Below are 26544 nucleotides of genomic sequence, written 5' to 3'. Positions count from 1 at the left end.
TAATTCTTCTGAATAACTGAAGTAAATATAACTTTTTTTGCTAACAATAACTGAATGATATTTTTGATACTCACTGAGGAATAATTAACATACTCATTATTCTGTTCTGACAGTTTAACTGCAAAGTGAACATGTTTTATGTTTCTTTTAAAAATGATCGTAACTCATGACTTTCCATCCCAGCAAAGTAACGGTTTTATTACTAGTTTTTTTCTATCTGCATGTTTGTAAATGAAACGGTGTAAAATTCCCAGATATATATATAATAAGTAGCCAGGTAAGGCAAAGGTTAAATTAGTAGAGTAAATGGTTGACAAAATAGCCGAACCTTCAAATACATTGTGTGGTTTATTAATGAACTAAGTAGCTTGTTGAGTTAAGGAGCAAGCCGGGAGACTAAGCATTAAAATAATCTCCAGCTCAAAGCCTCTGAAGTCTGAAACAATGAGAACTTCAGAGGTAATTTTCAAAGAATCTTAAACCAAGGTTTTGAAATGACATATAATAACATGGAACTGCAGATGCTGGTTTATACCAAAGATATACATAAAGCACTGGAGTAACTCAACGGGTCAGGCAGCATCTCTGGAGGACATGGATAGGTGACGTTTCGGGTCAGGACCCTTCTTCAGACACAATTCAGACAGTTTTGAAATGACACCAAGTTGAACAAATCGGATATGCCCCGCACCTGACAGATTTAAAATGTCTTCAGTGCCTTTATTTCAGTTTGCCTGTTTTTCTTCCTTCAGAGTCTGATGCAGATGTGCAAAGTTTAATTAGTGGAGCAAGGATCACTTGAAATAGTAAGGTATTAATACTTAATACAGCAGTCTGCTGAAATGTCAAGCATAGATTTGATGGGTATTGCAATGTACACCTTTATCAAACCTAAGGGGGCTGTCCCACTGTACGAGCTAATTCAAGAGCTCTCCCGAGTTTAAAAAAAATCAAACTCATGGTAAGCACGTAGAATATACGTAGCGGGTACGTCGGAGCTCGGGACGTCTCTTAGCGGCTCGTAACGCTAACGGCAGATACTCGGGAAATGCGGTAAGCTCGGGAAGACTCGTGAATATTTTTCAATGTTGAAAAATGTCCTCGAGAGCCCCGAGTACCTACGAGTGGCTATTACCCTAATTCTCCGAGTTCGAATCAGGGGAAACTCGGGAGAACTCTTGAATTAGCTCGTAAAGTGGGACAGCCCCATATTACTATTGTTGGGTAGTGCACATCATAAGCCGGAGTTGCTTCTGTCCCGCAAGGTCACTGATATGTGTCAGTGAGAAATATTTTCTAGTGGCAGCTGTACTTTTGCGATCTGAAACAACTTTGTGAAGACTGAGGATAGGTGAGTTTTGTTTATGAGTTCACCAGTGTGGCTATATGTAATGTTTCTTTGCGACAGTTTTCATTCATGCAGAACCCTGTTTACATTGCTTGGCTCCTGCCTGTCCCATTGAGGGAAGGTCTGAGCAAGCGTGGATGCATGCACACATTCTCTTCCAACAATCATAGATTGAAATGCTTAGAAGGTGTGGAATGGAAGAAAGTTTGAACTAAACATTTGACATAAGCTTAGGTCATTTTGCTATAGTCCACCGAAGCACTTCAGTAAACTTGTGACCACACTGAACTTGTACACCGTGCTCTGTTGAAAGGCCATGTTAGTTTGCAGCCTCCAGTATCAACTGTGGGCTTCATCTTTACATTTACACAGCTACGGCAGATGGCACAGGCAAAATGAACCTGAACATTTAACTTACTGCCTTGTGTTGAAAGATTAACTATATTCTGCATTCTGTATCTTTCCTTTTGTTCTACCAATTGTACTTGAGTTTGACATGATTGTAATTAAATGCCCTCCATAATGTTTGGGACAAAGACCCATAATTTATTTATTTGCCTCTATAGATTTGTAATAGAAAAAATCACATGTGGTTAAAGTGCACATTGTCAGATGTTATTAAAGGGTATTTTTTATACATTATGGTTTCACCATATAGAAATTACAGCAGTGTTAATACATAGTCCCCCCCCCCCCCCATTTCAGGGCACCATAATGTTTGGGACACTAGGCTTCAAGGGTGTTTGTAATTGCTCAGGTGTGTTGAATGCCTCCTTAATGCAGGTGTATGAGAACTCTCAGCAGCTAGTCTTTCCTCCAGTCTTTTCATAAACTTTGGAACTTTTATTGCTGTTTATCAACATGAGGACCAAAGTTGTGCCAATGAAAGTCAAATAAGCCATTATGAGACTTAGAAACAAGAATAAAACTGTTAGGGACATCAGCCAAACCTTAGACTTACCAAAATCAACTGTTTGGAACATCATTAAGAATAATGAGAGCACTGGTGAACTTATTAATCGCAAAGTGACTGGTAGGCCAAGGAAGACCTCCACAGCTGATGACAGAAGAATCCTCTCTATAATAAAGAAAAATCCCCAAACACCTGTCCGACAGATCAGAAACACTCTTCATGAGTCCAGTGAGGATTTATCAATAACCACTGTCCGCAGAAGACTTTGTGAACAGAAATACAGAGGCTAAGATGCAAACCACTGGTTAGCCATAAAAATAGGATGGTCAGTTTACAGTTTGCGAAGAAGTACTTAAAAGAGCAACCACAGTTCTGGAAAAAGATCTTGTGGACAAATGAGGCGAAGATCAACATATCAGAGTGATGGCAAGAACAAAGTATGGAAGAGAGAAGGAACCCAAGATCCAAAGCATACCACCTCATCTGTGAAACATGGTGGTGGGGGTGTTATGGCCTGGGTATGCATGGCTGCTGAAGGTACTGGCTCACTTATCTTCACTGATGATACAACTGCTGATGGTAGTAGCATAATAAATTCTGAAGTGGAAAGCCACATCCTATCTGCTCAAGTTCAAACAAATGCCTCAAAACTAATTGGCGGGCTGTTCATTCTACAGCAAGACAGTGATCCCAAACATACTGCTAAAGCAACAAAGGAGTTTTTCAAAGCTAAAAAAATGGTCAATTCATGAGTGGCCAAGTCAATCACCTAATTTGAACCCAATTGAACATGCCTTTTATATGCTAAAGAGAAAACTGAAGGGGACTAGCCCCCAAAACAAGCATAAGCTAAAGATGGCTGCATTACAGGCCTGGCAGAGCAATACCAGAGAAGACACCTAACAACTGGTGATGTCCATGAATCGCAGACTTCAAGTGGTCATTGCATACAAAGGATATGCAACAAAATACTAAACATAACTAATTTCATTTACATGTCATTTCTGTGACCCAAACATTATGGTGCCCTGAAATGGGGGGGACTATGTATAAACACTGCTGTAATTTCTACATGGTGAGACCAAAATGTATAAAAATGGCCTTTATTAAAATCTGACAATGTGCACTTTAACCACGTGTGGTTTTTTCTATTACAAATCTCAAATTGTGGAGTACAGAGGCAAATAAATAAATGGTGGGTCTTTGTCCCAAACATTATGGAGGGCACTGTGTATAGATTTATAGAATTATCTGATCTGATTTGAAAGCATTCAAAAAACAGTTTTTCTCTGTACTTCTCGTGACAATATTAAACCTAAACCTAAATCTTCATTATCTGTAACTATCATTCACAACTTGTCATTTTATTGTGTCATTCTATTCTCCTCGTCATTATTATGAAGAAGGGTCCCGACCCGGAACGTTACCTATCCATGTTCTCCAGAGATGCTGCCTGACCCGCTGAGTTACTCCAGCACATTGTGTCTTTTTAAAAAAAATAAACCACCATCTTTAGTTCCTTGGTTCTGTTTGTCATTTTGTTTAATATTTAAGCCTGAATATATCTGAATACTTTGGTGATTAGAAACTGTTTCAAAACGTATTTTTGAGAACATTCATAGTTGAGGCTGCATTGATGCATATTATTTTCTTGTACTTGATGTGACTCTATGTAAAGCTCATACAATTGTATGCTAACTCACAGCCTGTAGAACATTAAGTCTGTTAAGTGTGGAGAAATAGATCCACTATTTAGAATTCCCAATCATTTAAATACAGCAGACGACTTCATTTGCAATTTTCTTTTATTAGGTGTGAAATCCCAGAATCCATTGCCAACTCTGGAGGGTTCTATCCAAAACGTTGAGTTGAAGTATTGTAGCACATCATTGGTAAAATGTGTTTCGGGGACCATGGGATCAATAAAAGCGTGTGCCAAAGCCCCAGGTATGTGCAGCTGGAACATGTAAAAGTTTATTGCCTGTACAGGAGAATTGGCTGATCTCTTTATAAGGGAAGTCACTGAAATTAGAGTTTGCTTTGTCTGCCATGAATCAGCTCTCCCCCCAAAGATATGTTGTTTTGTCAGTGGACAATCTTATTGTGTTAAAAATTATGCCTATTACATGAAATGATTAGGCAAATAACCATTGTTTTTATAATGTGACCCAAACTGTATTGGAATTTGATTGTATTCCCTCAAGTTTTACTCTTAGGAATTAAATTACAATATTTTGACGCACACAGGCATCTGTATAAGCCTGACTTAAGGTGCGTAAATGTGGTTTTCTCCACTTCGCCAAAGCAGAACATTCAGTTACGTGCTTGCAATAGTAAACAGTGTTCAAAATGGTACCGGATAACATGCATTCAAAATTGTGTTGTATAATTTAATAGTTATATTCCATTAAATAGTCTTCAATTTTAATACATTTCAATCAAATTCTTATGTATATCCACAGAGCAATTCAATAATCCTAGGTAGGGAACAGTTACTTATATACACATGTGAGTCATAAAGTTTAATAGGCTAGAAATTTGTCCTGTGTATTAGCCACTGAGTGCTTGATGTGGTAATGAATGTTCATTGAACTCCACCTCTACAATTCAATAGAACCCAATTTCAGAAGAGGAGTTCAATATGTAATTGCTACTACAATGCGCATTCAGTGTGTATAGTAGAGGAGAGATTTTGAGTCTTTTGGAATGGTCCTAAATTCTAGAAATGGTGATGATTGAAAATCTGTGAACAGTTTACAATAATGCCTTTGCATTAAAAAGTATTATTTCACATTTTCTTCCTTCAGAATAGCTTTATTGATATCATTGTTTGGAAAAAAGGCAAGAATAGAACTGGGTGGTACAGTGCATTATCATACAGTTTTGACAGATCAAAAACGATGCAATTAAAATCATTTTTATAGATGATCCTTGCTGTGAAAGTTTAATCGTCTTCACCTGATCTCCCAGTGACCAAGCTCACAGAGCAAAACCTCTTTCCTATCTTTGTATGTTTGCTGTGCCTTTTATGAACTATTGCCAGGATGTCTGATTTCACAAGTGGAAAACATTTCAACTGTCCAACTGAGCTTGCTGTTTTTAAGTTAAGGCACCTTGAAGAAATTATGTGGAGCTCGAGCATCTGTCTGTCCTTCAAATAACAGCACTGTTTTTCCTTGGAGATTGGCTTATTTAATGGAAGCAAGAGGATTCGACAAAGCCTTTTCACTGTCCACAACATACAGGCCAGGAGTGTGATGGAATTCTCTCCTCTTACAAGGAGGAATTTCTTTTCAATAACACTTGAGACTTGATGGTACCCAGGGCAATGTAGCCCCCTTGATTGGCAAGCCCATTCTCACGAAGCATGTTCATTGTAACAATGCATTTTTTCTTCTTCAATACCAACATGACTGCAGTATGTTTCAGGACTCAGACTCCAGCTTACACATCCTTAAAATAAAGACATAAAGTGCGAGAGTAACTCAGCGAGTCAGGTAGTATCTCGGGAGAACATAGATAGGTGATGTTTCGACCCTGGATGGAATGGATGTGGAGAGGATGTTTCCACTAGTGGGAGAGTCCAGGACCAGAGGGCATAGCCTCAGAATAGAAGGATATCCCCTTAGAATGTAGATGAGGAGTAATTTCTTTAGCCAGAGGGTGGTGAATCTGTGGAATTCATTGCCACAGATGGCTGTGGAAGTCAAGTCGTTGGGTATTTTTTAAGATTGATAAGTTCTTGATTAGTAAGGGCATCAAATGTTATGGGGAGAAGGCTGGAGAATGGGGTTGAAAGGGAAATATAGATCAGCCATGATGGGCCCAATGGCCTAATTCTCCTCCTATGTCTTATGGACCCTTCTTCAGTCTAACAAAGAAATGTCACTTATCCATGTAATGCAGAGATGCTGCCTGACCCGCTGAGTTACTCCAGCACTTTGTGTCTTTTTTTGTAAGGCAAATCTGCAGATCCTAGTATCCCCTAAACACCCTTAAGGTTCATCATCTATGTATTGTGGCAGAAATATTTAAAGGTATTTTGTTAACAAGTTCCCTTGGTTTCTCTGGCACTACCTCCAATTCTGCCGTCTCTATCTAGAAGGATAAGTTCCTGAGAGCACAGAAACAACATTTTGACTTGAATGCTTCACATTGTTCCTTCATAACTGCAGGGGCTAGAACTTCTTCAATAACACCATTATGGAAGTGGCATTCTCAAATAGACTAGCTCAAGAAAGCACCAAATCAGCTTCTGCTTATACATAGCCAGGAATGGAGCACAAAATGTTAACATGACTAAAATAATAGATCATATCTGACTTAAAAATGAAAGTATTTCAAATTTGAAAATACTAACCATTGGTGCACAAAAACTTAATTCATCCTACCCACCAGCCTGACTAAAACTTTAGTACATCAACTCTTAATGTTCGGCCTACCTACCCACATTAAAAATTCACAAACGAGGAACTGCACAAAATGCTAGAGTAACACAGTGGGTCAGGTGGAATATCTGAAGGACATGGATAGGCAACGTTTTGGGTTGGGACTCATCTTCAGAATAATTCTAGTAAAAAATTAACAGGATGAACATTTATCATTTTGTTCTTTCCACAGCATTTTCAAATGTTCTATTCTCTTGATTTTTCAACTAGCTCTGTCGTGTTTCTCTTTTGCTTTTCTGCTTTGTTCTTTTATTCTTTTGTTCTTTTTCTTTTTCTCAAAGTATTCTGACAAACCTTGTGAGGCTTGGTGAAATAGTCCGTGCTGAATCATTTCAGGATTTCAGATGGACATTAGTGATTTTGGTTGGTCAAAGGGCGTGCTTCGTAAGTTCATGTCATAAAAACAGAATTAGACCATTGGGCCCATCGAGTCTACTCCGCCATTCAATCATGGCTGATCTATCTTTTCCTCTCAACCCCATTATCCTGCCTTCTCCCCATAACCTTTGACACCCTTACCAATCAAGTATCTGTCAATCTCCACCTTAAAATTACCCATGGCTTAGCCTCCACCACCGTGGCAATGAATTCCATAGATTCACCATCCTCTGGCTAAAAATATTCCTCCTCATCTCCTTTGTAAAGTTGCTTCCTTTTCCATGTTGCAAATGTGCTGCCGGTGCAAAATAATGAGACTCCATCCACTGTGATCCCAATGTGAATTGCTTCAACTATTGAGACTGGTTATTCATTCAAACAAACCAGGTTTTGAAAACTGACTTTTCGGAATCTAGATGACCATCCAGAGGAATCTCCAGTGCTCCACCAAAGATCTTAATCCAATGTCCTATTCAGATTATTGCCCTTTTAACTCTACCGGGATCTAAATATTTACTAAATTATCATGTGCTTTGCTCATGATGCAGTTTGTTCAATCCATTAGAACAGTACATGCACTTCAAACTGACTCACAGGCTATGAAGAATAGTGTCCAAAACAAAGCAAGTCTAGAAGCATCATTAGGGTTTAAATTATTTCTCTTTTCTGTTTACCTAAATTATCTTTTCACTTATAATTTGGTGTTTTAGAATTGCTATCTCAGTTGCTCATGGCACACAAACTTTTTTATCTACAAGGACAAGGAGGAGGAGCCATCTTGGTGAACGGCTGCTAGCAGCAGCCGTCCGTCTTAAATTCGTTTTTTTTTAGTTTTTAGTGAGTCCTGTTTTTTTGTTTGTAGGGGATATGGTCTTTTAATGTGGGGGGGTAGGTGTTACTTTATTTATAGGTCCCTACCTGGTCGGTGTGGCAGCCTTTTTTCCGGGCTGCCCGTCGACCCGTCGTCGTGGCCTACCAGCGGGCTTGGAGCGCCGTTTCTTGGCGGGAACCACCCAGCACCTCGGCCTGCGTGGCGGCACTGCATTGGAGCGCTGGAGCGCTGGAGCGGAGCGGAGCGGGCGATGCCTTGCCTGGGTCGCCGCGCTGGAGCTCTGGCGAGCTGGACCGCCGTGAGCAACATCTCCGGGCTGCGGGTTTGCGGAGCGGAGAGGCGGCGTGCGTAGAGGCGGCAAGGCGGCAATGAGGAGAGCGGTCGCCGACTTTTTCATCTGGAGCCTGGAGCGCCAAACCGGCGCGGCCTTGTCGGCTTCGGCAGCCGCGGGCTCCAACCAAGAAGCGGCCGTTCCAAGTGGCCCAGCCGCCGAAAGGACTCTCCCGACGCCGGGGCAAGACCACCCGGTGAGAACGGCCAGGGACATCGGGCCTCCGTAGAGGCAATTGCGGTGGCCCCAATAGGCCTGACTTTGGGGTGAACAAGGGGTGGGGACTGGACATTGTGCCTTCCTCCACAGTGCTATCCACTGTGGGGGGATGATTTTTTTTTGTCTAACTGTAGTCTTGTAGGTCTGTGTCCAAGATGGCTGCCGTGAAGGGAGAGTGGACGCTGGCACGAATTGGTTGCCGCTGCTCTCTCTTCACACTGTGTTTTTGATTTTCTGTTTTTGGATTGAATTCTGTTTTTAATTTGTGTCATTGTGATGTCTTTAATTACTTGTTTTACTCCGATTATATGTTTTTATTCCGATTACTATGTAAGGTGTCCTTGAGATTTTGTATGAAAGGCGCCCATTAAATATAAAATTTATTATTATTATTAATATCTATCTTCCTGCAGAATTGTTTTCAACTAGGGACTTCAGAGGTAGGCAATGAGACTTTGATTTGGTATCAGACTTGTAATTCAAAGTGACCTCATCCAACTTTTGGTCTGAGATAGATCAAGACTTCATTTCTATTGTGTAATTCACTTCCAGTCTGAATTAAAGTTCAGAGGGGAAGTCTACCACATCTGAACTTCTCTGTCAAGCAATTACTCTTGATCTTCTACCTTTTCTCCATTGACCTGAGACTTTTCCCATGTGGGAGAAAAGTCATTTGGACGGATACATGGACAGGAAAGATTTGGAGTGATATGGGCAAACGTGGGTAGGTGGGACTATTATAGATGGGGCATCTTAGTTGGGCAGGTTGTGCTGAAGGGCCTGTTTCCATGCTGTATGACTCTATAGATGTCCAAAATATCTTTTGAATGTTACATCTCAATTTTAGCTAAATTTACTTCATCCTCTTTTCGCTAGTTCTGTATCCTAACAATAAGCCTTATTAAAGGGAACTTATCATTATATTTGTTTACTACTTTCCTTAAATCTGTTTCCTCTGGTGATTCACTGGCACTGTTGCTAGAGGAATGAGTTTCTCCTTTATTCTATTAAAGCATGCTTAATTTGAACACTTCCCATTCCCATACTGACCTTTCTCTCCTGGGCCACCTCCATTGTCAGAGTGAGACCAAACCCAAATTGGTGGAAAGGCACCTTATATTTTGCTTCGGCAGCTTACAACCCAGCGGTATGAATATAATTTATCTAAATCCAAGTAACCGTTGCATCACCTCTCTCTCCTTCCCTCCTGGTCGTTATACTAGTTTCACTATTGTCCTGTTGAGCTTCACTGCCTGTATAACTCGTTATCACCTACCCCACAGCCAACATTGGACCATTGTGGGCTCCACCTTTCCTTGAGCATTGTTGCTTTTTGCATAACTTTCATTCATTTGTTCTATATCCTTCTATATCACCGCCTGCACCTCTCGATTCCCTTTCCCCTGACTCTCAGTGTGAAGAAGGGTCTTTACCCAAAATGTCATCTATTCCTTTTCTCCAGAGATGCTGCCTGACCTGCTGAGTTACTCCAGCTTTTTGTGTCCATCTCTATTAAATCCATGCTTCACCTTCTCTTCTCCAATTCCAGTTTCTTGACTGTCTCCATGTAATTGGTGTAACATCAAGTTTATTTATGTGGTGCAAGGACCCTAATGGAGAGAAATACATGCAGACATAGAACATAGAGCAGAACAGCACAGGAACATTGAACAAGCCATTCCGCCCACAATCTCCTCTGCCTGCACATGATCCATATCCCTCCATTTTCTGCATATCTATGTGCCTATCTATATCTATCTGAAATGTCCTATCATATCTACCTCCACTATCTCCTGTGTTCCAGGTACTTAACACTCACTGAGTTTAACAAAAAACCTGTCCCACAGATCACTGTTCACTGTTCACTGTTAAACTTTGCCTCTCTCACATTAAAGCAATGCCCTCTAGTCTGACATTTCGTCTGGGAAACGTTGAAATTCTGCAGGGAAAATGTATTTTCTGCAGAAGAACATTAACTAGCTTGTTCAGTCTGCTGTGTAACATAATAATGAAAATAAATTAGTCTGGACTATTAGAGTTTTAAGATACCATCTATAGTCGTTCCTGATAATATATATATGGAGTTCATTTTCTAATACAATAATACTTTATAAAATACAATACAATGCAATAATACTTTATTAGCCAAGTATGTTTTGCAACATACGAGGAATTTCATTTGACAAGTAAGTCATACAAATAAAAAGCAAAGGAAAACACAAAATATATTTTAACATGAACATTCACTAAACTGACTCCTGCACATTCCTCACAGTGATGGAAGGCGAAAAAAAGTTTTATGTCCTCCCACGGTCGGGGGCCTCAAGCTTTCCGTTAACGGGACAAACTTGACTCCCGTAGCCGGCGGTGTTTGGGCCCTCCATGACGGGGCGATCAAGCTCCCGCATCGGGGGGGATGTCAGCTTCCTGCGCCGAGCGAGCGGACCCAAGTAGGGGCTACTCAAAACCTTCTACGTTTTTGGAGCTCCCAACATCTACGACCTCTCCCGAGACTGTGAGCTCTCGATGGTAAAATCCACAGGCCGCGGTTGGAGCGATCCCAGGCAAGGGATCGGCTCCGATGTTAAGTCCACGCCCCGTGGTGGGGCTTAAAGTCAGCCAGAATAGGCCTCCAGCTCCAAGATTTTAGGCTGCAGAGTGACCGGAGATACCACCCAGAAAGCAATCGCATCCCCGGCAGGGTAAGAGATTGAAAAAAAAGTTTTCCCCTCCCCCCTCCCCCCCACATAAAACAGACCGGAGAACATTTACACAAACATTTTAAACACACTAAAAACAACAACAAAAAAATGAAAAAACGGACAGACTGTTGGCGGGGCTGCTAATCATGCTCAATAGTGGAGGCAGAATATCCTGGAAACTAGGCATTACCTCAGATTTGAAGCTAAATGTATGTCATACTTGTACCCAATAACAACTATGGCCATTAAGGCTAAAATAATGGTCCTGCAGCTTTTGTGATTGCAATGTGAATCATCTCAACTTTAGAGACTGATTATTAATTTACAGGACCACAAGTAAGCCAGTTGGTTTCATTTGTTTACTCGCCGTGAGCTGCCAATGTTTAGTTTAGTTTAATTTAGTTTCACGTGTACCAGTGTACAATGAAAATATTTGTTGTTTATGTTCATAAGTTATAGGAGCAGAATTAGGCCATTTGGCCCATCAAATCTACTAAACCATTCAGCAATAGCTGATCTATCTCCCCTCTCAACTACATTCTCCTGCCTTCTCTCCATAATCCTTAACACCCATACTAATCAAGAATCTATTGATCTCCGACTTAAAGATACCCATTCAATTGGCATTCGTTGCCATCTGTGGCAATGATTTCCACAGATTCGCCACCCTAGTTGTGTGCTATCCGGTTATCGGAAAGACTACATATGATTACAATCAAGCCGTCCACAATCTACAGATATGGAGTGGAAATTTAAAAGAGTGGAGTGATTGTAATAAATGATTGCAGATCCACTTCTGGGACCAGTAGGCAGAGAGTCGCCTGACTTCTTGGGTGCTTTTTAATATCATCTTAAGGTCCCAGAGGGAGCTTCCTTGTCACAGAGGAGTTGAAAGATGGGGTTTGTGGTGTGATGTGAGGGGGAGGGAAGATAATCCAAACAGTAGTGGGGGTAGCTAATTCATTTCAATTATGTGAGGGAAGGGAGCAATCTGAGATGTTGCTGCTCGGATTTCACTGGTATTAATAAGATACTTGTAAAGAAGGGCAAATTTTAAGTGAGGGCAAATTGAGATGTGCAGCCCAAGGTTTTTTACACAGAATGGTGAGTGTCTTGAATGCACTGCCTCGGATGGTGGTGGAGGCAGATACAATAGTGACATTTAAGAGACTTTTGGAAAGGCACATGTATATGCAGGGAATGGAGAATTGTGGATTATGTGCAGGGTGTTAAGAGTTGGTCTTGGCATCATGCTCGGCACGGATATTGTGGGCCCCATATCTGAGGAAGGATGTGGTAGCATTGGAAAGGGTCCAAAGAACGTTTACGAGAATGATCCCAGGAATGATTGTGTTAACATATGATGAGCTTTTAACGGCACTGGGCCTCTACTCGCTGGAGTTTAGAACAAGGAGGAGGGGTATCTCATTGAAACTTACCGAATAGTGAAATGCCTAGATAGAGTGGATGTAGAGAGGAAGTTTCCACCAGTGGGAGAGTCTAGGACCAGAAGCTATAACCTCGGTATAATAGGGCGTACCTTTAGAAAGAAGATGAGATGAAATGTGTTTAGTCAGAGTGTTGTGAATCTGTAGATACTTTTCCACAATCAATGAATATTTATAAGGCTGAGATTGACAGATTCTTGATTAGTACAGATGTCAGGGAGAGGGCAGAGAATAGGGTTGAGAGGGAAGGATAGATCAGCCATGATTGAATGGAGGAAAGGACCTGGTTGTCCGATTGGCTTCAAACTGCTCGTATGTGGATTTGTTCCTGCACTGTACTCTCCTGTGTTCTATTTCAAACTTACTTTTTCAGATGGCAGCCATCTTTTAAAAGCTGCAGGCTTGGTTTCTTAGTGGCCGAAGGACTTGACAGTAGAATGCATGACACTTGATGTTGCAATTCGCAATCAAATTTTATAAAACGGGCTTGAAACACATGTTAAGGTGCCGTTTTTGAATCTTACAAGCTCATTGTGCAGACTGGTTGGTTGTATTCCAACCTTGCCTTGGGGCCTTTCTGTTTCTATAAAATGAGCAATTTCCAGGCCGTGAGGTTCTCACTGACAATTTTTTGCTCATGACATGATCTACTAAAAGAAAATCTGATTCCCATTTCAATGTTTTGTTATATTGTTGGTTTGCTGTGGTATCTGATATAGTGTATGCAGAAAATGTTAAATTAATTATATTGGACAGTATTATGTTCCTATCAAGTATCTCGTCACTTGCCAAGATTCCACACAACAAATCCTGTAGACCACTCCCAAAGGCTTTGCTACACGTTTTTATTACACTGGAATGACATACTAACTTTGCGGAATGACTTGCTCTTCGCCTGAGGGAAATGAGTTTGTGTGAAATCATATCAATCTTCGACTAGCTGATGTCCTTTGGAAATTCCAAATATAAGAATGAAAACGTTCTCTGTGAATGCGTTATTTCTCAAAGCAACAATGGACATGGATATTCTGTTGTGGGTTAAAAAAATCCTTGCAGTCAGTGGGACAACATTTTCTTGGCTGATTTTTATTGCCGCTGAGTATATTGAAGATGTTTGTCTCAAAATGTCATTTTACATCCAAGATTGGAGGTTAATAGTCCAATGTCTTTGCCTTGCCGGTTGGCACGTAAATGGTTTGCTTGCGTTCGATTTTAGGTTTTTAATGCTTTTAAAGAAAATTGTTGACAGTAATTTTTTTTAATCAAAATTAGGAAGAAGTGATGGGAGGAAGGAGAAATTGATTCCATTAATACAAGGACCTTCAGACACCAGAGAATTGCATAAGAGCAAATGGTTGAATGAAAGCAGGAAACCAGAGTCTCTTTTAGCTCCCGATCTGCTGGCTTTCACTATCCAGGTTCCTCTGCAAATGGACAGCTATCACAACTCTGGTAAGAATTAACTCCTGAGATTTTTTTTTCCTCAATTTCAACATGTGTTGCTCAGGAATGATGGTACATATCATACATATACTACGTGGACAGAAGGAACTGCAGATGTTTGCTTAAAAAAAAAAGACACAAAGTGTTGGAGTAACTCAGCGATGTAATGGTATGAACATTGAATTCTCCAATTTTAGGAAACTAACTGACAAACGACGCCTTTTTTTTGTCGCCACCCTCCTCTTCCCTGTGCTTGTGTTTCCTGTCCCTGGACTCACACACATTTCACCCTTTACCATTCCCCCTCTTATCCCTTCTTCTGGCTTCAAAATTTGCACCTCTTCCATTCTTATCACACAACTTTTGTCTTTTCATCTATCGGCTTTGTCCAACCATCTACCTATCAAACCCCCCCCCCCCCCCCCACCTTTACCTAACCACCACTTTGTCTTTGTCCTATCCATCCTCTCTTCCAGCTGTCTTCCTCACCCCACGACAATCAGTCTGAAGAAGGGTCCGTACCGAAACGTTGCCTATCCATGTTCTCCAGAGATGCTGCCTGACCTGCTGAGTTTGTCCGTCATTTTGTGTCTTTTGTCGTACATATACTACGGTCTTCTGATGAAATGATGAAAAAAAGACTACACTGATCATAATTACACTTAACTGTCCAAAATTATTGAGTATGCAGGTTCAAAAATGAGTGTTATTGAATATCTGATGAATGAAATTATATTTTTGTCACACATGAAGGAGAATATAATTGCTCTCCTATTGCATTACCATGCATGTTTACTCTTTCCCCCTGACACTTTTTAAAGAGAGAACAGTGGGCATTAATTTTACTCTTTTAGGATTTTTTTTTTAAATTACCAGCTCTTGTACAATATGTGACTCTTGAATCTTAAGCTTTTAATTATTTGATATAGGCAATGTAAGTGTTACTTAAGATGCAAGTGATTGTAAAAATTAGGTTTTTGGGGATTAAATACTAAGAGACATCAATATTGCAGTCCATTTTTGGAAGTAACCTTGTAACAGTTGAGAACCATGTTTTAAAAGAATGATGAAGTAAAGCATGGGCTCAGCAAAATTAATGTTAGTATTGAATAAAACTGAAAATGGTGGAAACATTCAGCAAATGACATAGCAACGATGGAGAGAATTCATCTCTGTGATCTTTCATCACCATGGACACCTTTTCAACAAACTTTATTATTGTTCTGAAAGCTTTGTACTCAGTTTGGAGAGAGAACGTAGAGGTTTATAGATTCATTGGCTTCGGTAAAATTGTAAATTCTCCCGAGTGTGTGTAGGGTAGTGTTAGTGTGTGGGGGTCGCTGGTCGGCACGGATTTAGTGGGCACAAGGGCTTGTTTCAGTGCTGTATCTCTAAACTAAACTAAACTAAAGTAGTAAAGCTACTCTCAGCAATGGTAAACATGGAAGCATAGAATTGCCAAAAGCACTTCCTGCTCTTGATTGTCGTTCAAAGACCTGCCTTTCTTATCTGAGTATTGACGATAGTAACCCAATCAATGATTTCTTAAGTTCTAGCATGATCTCTCTACTTCTTCATTATGTTTCTGTTTTTTATAAACCGCGAAAACCCGTACACAGCATTTTGCTTCGCACTTCTACGCATTCAGCTCAATTTGTTTTCCTTGTGACAATTGGGAAGTGGGCAATCCAAATATCGTTTGCAGGAAAAGCTTTTGGGTGGAAAAGGCACTCCATTCGAGCAACAGCAGATAAAAGCAATGACTAGAAGAGAAAATACAAGTTTCTCATTGTTCGTTGCATATTTTCTATGTTTGGCCTTTGATTGCCTTCTCATGAGCACAAATTCCCATGTACTGATGTAGCTTCAACGCATGACGAAGGCCAGCCAATTCACTCAGGAGTGTTAATTGCAACTTTTATTTTTCCACAGCTATCTGGCACAAAAACTACAGTCTAGAAATTATTGCTATGGCTTCAAAGAGCTGAACTCTGTTTGAAATTTGCAGATCTCTTTTAAGAGAGTTTAGATGGACTACACATGAAATGTGGTTATTGTTGGTGAATGTAAGAGTGGCTTAAATGAGTTTTGGCACATGAGTAGTAATTTAATCAGATACTTTGCTAATCCAGTCTGAGTTTTGCTTCCTCTTTAGTGGATAGACCAATGAATGATAGACCAGCTTTAAACACAGACTGTTAATAATAAATAAGATTTGTTTTATTATGGAAGCCCATATAATAATATTTGCGAGATATCTCCAAGAGAGTGATTGTCTCAATGTTGAAATGCTATCTCAATCCTGTTCCATCCACCTATATCCCTCCCTCTGGCTTTACATCTTACTCCTCTTCTCCCCTTATCTAACACCCTTTTGTCTCCTTTTCTTCTCTAGCCTTTGCCCATCCATCTGCCTATATAACCCCCTCACTCCACACCACCAAACCTGCATCCACATGTCATTTACCAGGCTTTGTCCTGCCCCCATCTCTTTTACAGTTTTCCCCTCCCGACTACAATCGGAAGAAGAGTCCTGACCCGAAACGTCACCTGTCCATTTCCATCCCCAGATGCTAGAATTCCTCCCACACTTTGGGTTTTACTCATATCTACATCGTTAAAGATGAAAACATTTAAAAACACAATGAAATATAGTTTGGTTCTTGAGCTATAGCCCAGTTCCTGACAGATGGAATTACCAACAATTTTGCTTTATACTCATTGATAATTTTCTGCATTTTCTGCTTTTATTTCAAATCTTCAGCATCTGTAGTTTAAAAAAAAGGTTCAATTGGGGAAAACTAATATTGGGCTGCAGAAATACTTGAATGCACAATAGATGTTTGTATTTTATTTGAATCCACAAACAAATTAATTGGATTCAGAACTGCAATTAATTGGATTCAGTTCTCCGTGTTTCAAACTTAGGAAGGCCAGTCGAGTCTGAAGAAACATGCAAAAAGTCAGAAGGGTGGTTTATTGGTGGACATAATTTTTGTAGATGATATTTTGAATATGAAAATCTAAGGACAATCAAGACTTCTTGGATTGCACAAGACGTTCTGATCAGATGGAACTCAACAGCATAGTGGCGTGGATGGTGGAGCTGAGTCCAATCCTGACCCCAGGTGCTGTCTGTGTGGAGTTTGCACATTCTCCCTGTGGCCTTGGGGGTTTCCTCCGGGTGCTCTGGTTTCTTCCGCATTTCAAATACGTGCATCTTTATAGGTTAAATGGCCGCTGTAAATTGTCCCTGGTGTGTAGGGAGTGGATGAGAATGCAGGATGACATAGATCTAGTTTGAGTGGGTGATCAATGGTTGATGTGGACTCAATGGACAAATCTAGTAGATTTGACACTGACTATGACTATATATAGCAGAACCACAATCTCTCCCCTTTTCCAGCTTTCTTCTCGCCCTCTACAATCAGTCTGATGTCGGGTCTCAACCCGAAACGTCACCTATCTGTGTTCTCCAGAGATGCTGCCTGACCCGCTGAACTACTCCAACACTTTGTGTCCTTTAAAGAAAATGGAATGCTGAGTTCCAGTGCCAAATCAGTAAAGTACAAATCTGAGAAAATCATACTGAAGCTATTTGGTGTTCTTGTTTAGACTGTTTTGTGAATACCGCATGCTGTTCTGGTCACCATAAGGCAGAATTCTAATTGCAGTGTTGGGATTAATCAACACAGCATTTGGAAATGTTGGACTCGACATCCAGAAAAGAGGTCAATATTTATAGATATCCATTATCCTGAGCACCATTTAATTTGAATCACAATTTGGCGGTAAGGAAGATTGATCTGAAGAAGTGATGGTGATGGCTAGATTAAACAAAAGTGGAGGCAGAAACCCAGGCAGTTTAAACTTAATAGAAAACATACACTAGGTTTTTCTGGGAAGGATGGCCTGATCTTTTTTTTAAAAATTGGGGTCGTGATGCCAATTCTGCACTTACTTCCCAACTCAAAGGAGCAGAGGGGTGGGTGCCTTATTCAGTAGTCGTATTCTGCTATGACTGAGTTATATGCTGGGGTTTAAAGGGTTCTAAAAGTTAACCATGCTGTTTTGAAACAGTAGTTGTACATAAGCCAGGCCAGGTTGGTTGCAGTTTCTTATTCTGAAAAGTATTGATGACTGTCGGATGTTTATTACAATAAGCAGTTTGCAATGCCATTTGTTTCCTAGATTTATAGAACATAAAATCCCACAAACTTACCATGGTGGCTGGTACTTAAACATTATAAATAATAGGTTGCCCGACTTTTTAGCTGCAGACTGCTGCAGAGTGAATGGAAATCTGATGCAAAGATTGATATGCTTGATTGAAATAGTTAATGGCTCCATGAAGCACAGCAGCACAGAAGCATTATTTAACTTCTCACAACAGGGCCATTAGCAGGATCTTTGACTCTAATAAATGTAACAGCTAATGTCAGTTACATAAGGAAAATTAGGCAGTTTAAACATTTCCTACTGAACGCTAGCCAGACTGGATTGTATTTTGTTAATATTTGTAATATTTTAAAAATATTTTTCTCACTTTTTCCTTACTTCTCTTTTCTACTGTTTCTCTCTGCAAAGATGGTATGGTTGAAGCATATGTTAGATATTATCAGATATGGCAAGAATTGATTGAGCAAGGAACATTGTTATTTCATGTAGTCTGAAGAAGAATTCAACCCGAAACGTCACCTATCCATGTTCTCCAGAGATGACGCCTGACCCGCCGAGTTACTCCAGCACTTTGTCTTTTTGTTATTTCATCATTGGAGATGACTTGTTTTGTAGCATTAGTTTTGTTTCAGTTCAGTGATCCATCTAGCTCATTTTTGTACCCTTCTCAACTTTCTTCCATTGCCTCACTCCCCCCCTTTCCCCCTTAACAGGCAGTCTTTTAAATGATAATGGAACAAGTTCTGAGATCAAAAGTATCTTTTCACAGGTTCACTTTTGGATGTCCTTTATAGTACAATATTAATGTAAGTTCTTTCTTCCTTTTATAGCTCTATATCTCACTTTTCCAAATGGGATCTTATCTAGCCCTTTTAAAAATGAGCCTGTCATAGTAATTTGTTCCACAATTTCACAGTAATACAACAATGCTTTGGGCAAGCAGTGGAACATACTACTTTAAAAACATGAATGACAGCTGGAACAAATTTCCAGATATAGTGGTTATGACCAGGGTAGCGGACAGATTGAAGAAACTGTTGAATGTGACAATGGGAAGATGGTCAGTTTGGGATCCAAGAGGTGACGTTTGGAAAGATGGCACCTATTGAGTTTAATGGTTGCTCTACACAACAATTGCTCAAAAGTGCCGGAAGCGATCCAATTGCACACCTAGTTTAACTGACGCAGGCATACTGCAGCATAATTGCCCCATTAATTTACTCCCTATCCCACCCATTCCCTGAACCTCCCCCAGTTACACACCTCCTCGCAAAGGCTCAAATGCAGAAAAAATAGTGTGCAAGCAAACAATATATAAATATAGGATTTACATTTGTAATCCAAACATGTAAAGTGCCATAGCAATGATGATATCTTCAATTTAAAAAAAAACCTTGGTTTCATTAAAAATCTGTGAAAGTTATTCCAATTTGCCGTGACACATTTCCAAAGCTTTCCCCTGAGATTGTATCAAGTGCTGTTGTTTTGTAATTGCTGCCAGTATTTCTACTTGCTCCCACTGGAGTTCTGCTTAAGCAAGGGGGGAAGAAAAAATTATCCTCCCGATGACAGAGTTGCCTGGATGATTTCATGCTTGTAGCATTTGTTCACGGGAATTTGTGAAAAATGTAACTGCAGCAGGGCAGTGAAACAATTAATGGTACTTTTAGTTTTAGACGTTGTGCTGCGGAATGAATGAAGAAATGCAGGTGTTCTACTGACTTGGTCCTGTGGGATTTTATGATGGTAGATTTTAAGAAGAAAGTACATGTGTTTGCAGAGTAAAGCAACAGCTGTCAAAGATTTATGCCTTTGTCAGAACTGTAAGATTTTAAAATGTAACATTTAATAAAAATACATGGAAAGCAGAACAAATTTTAAAGATGTTAGTTATGAACTTTTGGTTTGATCTCTTTACCATAGCAGCAACTTGTGGGAATATGGAATCAGATTGCTGTACTATCTTAATTTAAACATGGTAAGTGGGATTATATGAGAAAAAGAGTCACAGGATCCTTTTTATTACTTAGTAGCTTGTGGGGGACCACACTCGAACACATAATTACTTTAAAAGCCCTTTTGTTAGTCTATAAGAATGATTACAAGTCCAGTGGGAGGTAAGAACCTAACCAAGTAGGTGATGTACGAAATAGTCTTTAACCATTATGTTGAATCCCAGTCATGTTCTTGGTTTTCTACTTGTTTGGAAGCTTGCTTCAAAAATAGTCATAGAGTTGTACAGCAAGGAAATTGCAAATGTCGACCAAGATGCCCCATCTAAGCTAGTCCCACCTGCCAGCATTTGGCCCATATCCCTCTAAACCTTTCTTATCCATCAACCTGTCCAATGACTTTTAAGTGCTGTGATAAAATCTGGCTCAACTGCCTTCTCTAGCAGTTCATTCCATATCGTTCTATATACCGACCGCCGTCTGAGTGAAAACATTGCTCCTCAGTTTCCTATTCTATCTTGGCCCTCTTCCCTCAAACCTATGTACTTTGGTTCTTGATTCCCCTATCCTGGGTAAAAGACTCACTGCATTCACCCTATTTATTCCTCTCATGATTTTATATAACTCGATAAGATCACCTCCCAGTCTTCCACGTTCCAATGAATGAAGTACAAGCCTGCCCTATAGCTCAGGCCTTCAAGTCCTTGGAAATAACCTCCTCATAAATATTTAGAATGAGTTCACATTTTCAATTGCATGCAGTGATTTGTGGTATGCTTACTCCACAGTTTTTTGTTTTTTTCTAGAACATGTGTGCAACTCCCCAACTTTTCATTGGAAAGTATTTTGGACATAAGTTTCAAATCACTACAGGTAGCTGGCAGTGATAAGAAGCAACAGCGTTGTATTAAGAATGTGTAGGAAGGAACTGCAGAAGCTGGTTTATACCAAAGATAGACACAACGTGTGTCAAATCAGTGAGCAACTCAGTGGGTCAGGCAGCATCTTTGGAGAAAAGGTACAGGTGACATTTTGAGTCGGAACCCTTCTTCAGAGTGAAAGTAGAGGGGGGGGGGGGGGGGGGGGAGGGGGGTGAGCTGAAGGTAAGAAAAGGCCAGAAGAAATCACGTCCGGCAACAGATGACCAAGGAAGTAGTCGACCATAGCCAGCTCCTCTCTCATACCCATAATGGCCCATTGTTGGCTGGGGAAGAGGTGATAACAAAGGGATACAGTACAGGATACTAGTAAGACGGAGGGGGTGGGGGGGGGGGGGGAAGGAAGTGCAGGAGTGACTTAAAATTATTGAAATCAACTTTCATACCTCTGGGTTGTAAGCTGCCCATATTAAGAATACTAGTAATCCTTTAGGGTGGAATAGAGATATAGCTGATTGAACTGCTGCCTCACCCAGAATTGATCCTGAACTTGGTTAAGTTTGTAAACTTGGTAAAGCAGCCAACATCATTAAGGTCTGCTTACACTCCAATCGATCCTTCTTCTCTCCTCTCCCTTTGGACAGAAGATACAAAAGCTTGAATGTAGATACTAGATTTAGGAACAGCTTCTTTCCCGCTGTTGTCAGGTTCTTCAACGGACTGCTCAAATGCTAAGGATGTATCCCCCATCCTCCAACCTATCTTGCTGCGGCCCTTACACTTTAATTTTTTTAACCTGCAGTGGTGGTAACATTACATTCTGCGCTGTTGTACTCGTGTATGGTAACAAAGGTAATGCCACTGTGGTTATGGGAGATTTCAATATGCAGGTAGACTGGGAAAATCAGGTTGGTTCTGGATCCCAAAAAAGCGGGTTTGTAGAGTACCTCCGAGAGGGATTCTTAGAGCAGCTTGTACTGGAGCTTACCAGAGAGAAGGCAATTCTGGATTTAGTGTTGTCCAATGAACCAGATTTAATAAGGGAACTCAAGGTAAAGGAACCGCTAGGAGTTAGTGACCATAACATGATAAGTTTTAATGTGCAATTTGAGAGGGACAAGGTTAAATCAGAAGTGTTAGTGTTGCACTTGAACAAAGGGGACTATGAAGGCATGAGAGATGAGCTGGCCAAGATCGACTGGAAAAGGATCCTAGCAGGAATGACGTTATTATTCCCAACAGTTTATTTCTGATAAATACGCTCGAATATCAGTCATTTTAGTACGTTTCCAGGCAGTGGCATTCTACCAGCTTTCCATATAGTGTTCAAAAAGAAAACTGCTGGAAGAAATTGGTCGGTCAAGCAGCACCTGCGAAGGCAATGACTATCGGCCTGAACGGCCACATGTGCTGCTTGACCAGCTGAATTCCTCCTGCAGTTCTGTTTCGTGCTCCAGATTCCAGCATCTGCAGGCTCTTGTGTTGCTGCATTTTGTTTGCTGATTGCTGCACTGGGAATTGTTGGGAACTTAATATGTATATAAAAGTATATTATTTTAGTATTGCCTGTCATTGCATAGATTGTGGTACATACCATAAAGAGCTGTTTAGGAGCAATGTTTATGTCTTTAAATTCTAATCCTTTTTAATAAATCAAAAATTCTGTAAAATAGCTAAATCCAATAAAACAGTGAAGCACGTGCTTGTGTCAATTTCTTGTAAGAGGCAATACCAAAGAAAATAAATCTATTAACTAAGTATCTTTCTATAGTAGAAACATTATTTAATTTACTCAATGCATCATTTTTAATTATGAGATGCTTTCTGAGCCGCTGAGTTATTCTTGCAGTTTGTTTTTCTCAGCATCTGCAGTCTCTTATGTCCTCAGAACAATTAGTGTGAGCATTGCACAAACCTGATTAAATTCTGTGAACAATAAAGCTCCATTTGAGTTTGTGCATTTGATAAATCTTTATGTTACTTACTGATATAAGCATTTAAAAAAATAGAAAATATGTCCAAAATATTGAAAGTATTTAATTGTAAATAGATTTATGCAGAGTTGATGGCAAGATAGTTATACAGCATGGAATCAGACCCTTTGGCCTAACTTGCCCATGCTGATCAGGATGCTCCATCTACACAAGTCCCACCAGCCTGCATGTGGCCCTTATCCCACTGAATCTTTCCTATCCATGTATCTGTCCACAAGCCTTTCAAAAGTTGTTATAGTAGCTGCCTCCTCTGTCTCCTCTGGCAGCTCATTCCATATACCCACCACCCTCTGTGGTAAAGGCTGCTCCTCAGGTTTCTATTTTAGATATTTTGGGACATTGATATCACCTGCATTTACCATTTACCATTTTTGCTCAATTAGGTAATGTCATCCACAATATTACATTGAAGTTTAAACATTCTGTTGCAATAAAAACATTGCTCCCAATAATGGTTGCTCAAATGATTGATATGGAAACATGTGTAATATTTATTCACTGATAGGGGAAAATGTACAGTTGAACACGTAGATTTTTATTCTGAAGAAGGGTTTCGGCCCGAAACGTCGCCTATTTCCTTCGCTCCATAGATGCTGCTGCACCCGCTGAGTTTCCCCAGCAATTTTGTGTACCTTAGATTTTTATTATGTTGGATACTCATTAAGTCATAAGGCAGCATATATTGGTTGATTTTGCAGTTAATAATCAAACAATAATAGCCTGGATATGGCTTTGGAAATCTTGGAAAATGTGGAATGTAGCAGACTGGAAAGCTGAGACATTAGCCTCAGAGCAGCTGGAAAACTTTTCTTTCCTATCAGCTACTGGCAGGGACTGAATTTGGAACAAGTGGACGGGATAAATCTAATTACTGCCTAAACTCATCAATCTCTGCAGCTGCTGCCTCCTAAATTATCAGCCCACTTATTTTCAGGATACTTTTCTTGAGTTGGAGTTCACCATACGAAATGGACAGTGCAGTGGGACTTTCAGTTTCTCGGTCGAGTTGGCTAATAATGGATGGTCATGTTACTTCTTATTACAAGCAGTCCCAGTAATGGGTAATGACTGATTTTTAACCATATAACCAAATAACAATTACAGCACGGAAACAGGCCATCTCGGCCCTACAAGTCCGTGCCGAACAACTTTTTTCCCTTAGTCCCACCCGCCTGCACTCATACCATAACCCTCGAACCTGCCGCCACCACGTCCACTGGAAGCTCATTCCACACCGCTACCACTCTTTTTTTTTTGTGACATCTTTGAGAAATTGTTATTGCTGTTTCACACATCCTCTTTTATTTTCTGGCACTGAGCAATGCAATGTTGCTGCCTTTAGAATAGTGCCAATAAGTTGACAATCAAATGCATCCTTATGCTTTTGTCATTTGGATTATGATTTTTTAGTTTAGTGTAGTCTGGAGATACAGCATGGAAACAGGCCCTTCGGCCCACCGAGTCCATGCCAACCAGCGAACCCTATACACTAGCACTATCCCACAGACACGAGGGACAATTTACAATTTTACCAAACAAATTAACCTACAAACCTGGATGTCTTTTTTCGTGTTCGTTTTCCAGGTTTGCACAAAACTTGAGAGTCTTTAGTTTACAACAGAAGTCTTTAATGTTTCACTCAATGCTGGCAGCAAGACTAGTCCCAATGGCTGCCCGCATATTGTCTGCCGACAGGATAAACTATATACATGACATCTCCCTTTGTCCTGTGCAGAGCCACCTGCTGCACGGGAGGAGCAACGGGTCCTCCCACCCCACACATCACATTCCCCTTTCCAGTTTGAACATCTCCATTTGGCTGGACCTCGCTTCACTCTTTTTTTCCAGCCTTTTTTGCATTTCACAACTCTTATTAAAGACTCAGAATCAACAGAGTTTTCCTCAGTGTTCTCTTTTAAAGAGATATCAGTATTTGCTTTATCTGTATGCTGTTCTTACTCCACTTGGCTGTAGTTTTTCTCGGCGGTCGTCAGCGTTTTGGAAGCGAACGCGATTGGTACCGTATGGCATTGCATTGGCGGCCAGCGAGATCGGCTTCGATGGGTCATAGTGGACCAAACGCGTCTTCTGGGCGAGCATCTCCTTCAACCTGATGAATGCCTGGTCACACTCTTTGAACCAGTGCCATTTGATGTCCTGTTTTCGCAGGTTATTCGCACACTTGCTGACAATGTAGCAATCCGACAATGCCATAGTTGATCCATCGTAGATCAAGGCGCTCATGTCAAGCTTGAAAGCATGGATCCAGTCAATGGTGCACAGGGATGTACCTTCTTTACCAACGACGATCAGCGGCAACATCTGTGTCATACCATTACAGGAAACGGCGACAGTGCATTTGCCTTTCGTGGGAATGGGCTGTCGTCTGTATCCGAAAAGGCGGATGTTGGCCGGTTTCAGTTTCGGCGATCCGATCCTCTCCCAGATGTCCTGGCCAACTAGCGACACAGACGCACCAGTGTCCATCTGGAACTGTAGATCGACGTTCGAGACTCGCAGCTAAATCCTCGGCTTGTCGGTGATCGTGGACACACCAAGCACTTCAATAGATTTGGTCAACTGTGTTTTGTGCTTTCTTGCCCTTTCTCCGCTGTCCTACGGATTGACACACTGCCTGGAGATGACCTTTTCGGTAACAGGCATAACAAACGGACTTGATATACGGGCACTCACGGTGATGATGAGCAGTCGAGCCGCACCGGTAGCAGGGTTTCGATCCTCCCCCCACAGGGGGACGGCTCTTCTGAAACTGTCCCACCTTCTCCGGATTTGCTCTGGGTCGATCAACTGGTTTCTGGCATTGCGGACGAGTCTGACGAACTGTATGCACCTCCGGAGGGAGCTTCGACGCTGTTTCGCCGGACATTTTGTGCAGTTCTTTACTCAGCAGCTCTGCCATCTTAGCACACTGCAGCACATTATTCAATGAGGCGTCCGATTCCATGAGAATCGCCTGCTGGATGAATGCGTGCCTGCAGCCCATGACCTGTCAATCCTGCAACACATTGTCTTGGCACTTTTCGCAGCATTGAGTTTTAAAATCACATGCCTTTGCCTTGGTGCGAAGTTCGGCAAGAAATTCGATAATCGATTGCCCTTCCTGTTGCACCGTCCTGTAGAAATCAAGGCGAGCTGCGAGGAAATTTCGACTTTCTTCGAAATGCAGCTGCAAAGACGTTATGATTTCAGCATATGAGGCTTCAGTTACTTCTTCTGTAAGTAAATTTTGAAGCAGTGAAAAAGTTTCTGGAGACATTGATGAACACAAGAGAGCCTTCTTCCTCTGGTCAGTCGTAATTGCCATACTTTCAAAATAAAACTCAGCGCGCATTAAATACGACGACCACCTTTCTCTTGGGATCGAATTGCCAAGACATGTTAGTTTGAGTCCCGTTTTTTTCTAAAACAAAAAATAGGCTCTTACCTGGGTCTTTGGACGTAATCCGAAGAATCCCACT

General features: G+C 40.8%; 1 protein-coding gene across 6 annotated transcripts in view; it reads left to right on the top strand.

Annotated features, from left to right (window-relative positions):
* Positions 1–26544, top strand: part of vps13b (vacuolar protein sorting 13 homolog B) — an 806769-nt gene that overhangs the window by 285209 nt on the left and 495016 nt on the right. For all 6 annotated transcript variants that reach the window (XM_033019455.1, XM_033019454.1, XM_033019453.1 and 3 more), the window contains exons 18-19: positions 4074–4208; positions 13892–14071. In XM_033019455.1, the coding sequence (XP_032875346.1) occupies positions 4074–4208; positions 13892–14071 (315 nt within the window). The remainder of the gene's footprint in view (positions 1–4073; positions 4209–13891; positions 14072–26544) is intronic.

Source organism: Amblyraja radiata, chromosome 4, assembly GCF_010909765.2.
Source record: "Amblyraja radiata isolate CabotCenter1 chromosome 4, sAmbRad1.1.pri, whole genome shotgun sequence".
Classification (NCBI taxonomy): domain Eukaryota; kingdom Metazoa; phylum Chordata; class Chondrichthyes; order Rajiformes; family Rajidae; genus Amblyraja; species Amblyraja radiata.
This window is presented reverse-complemented; position numbering and strand designations above follow the sequence as displayed.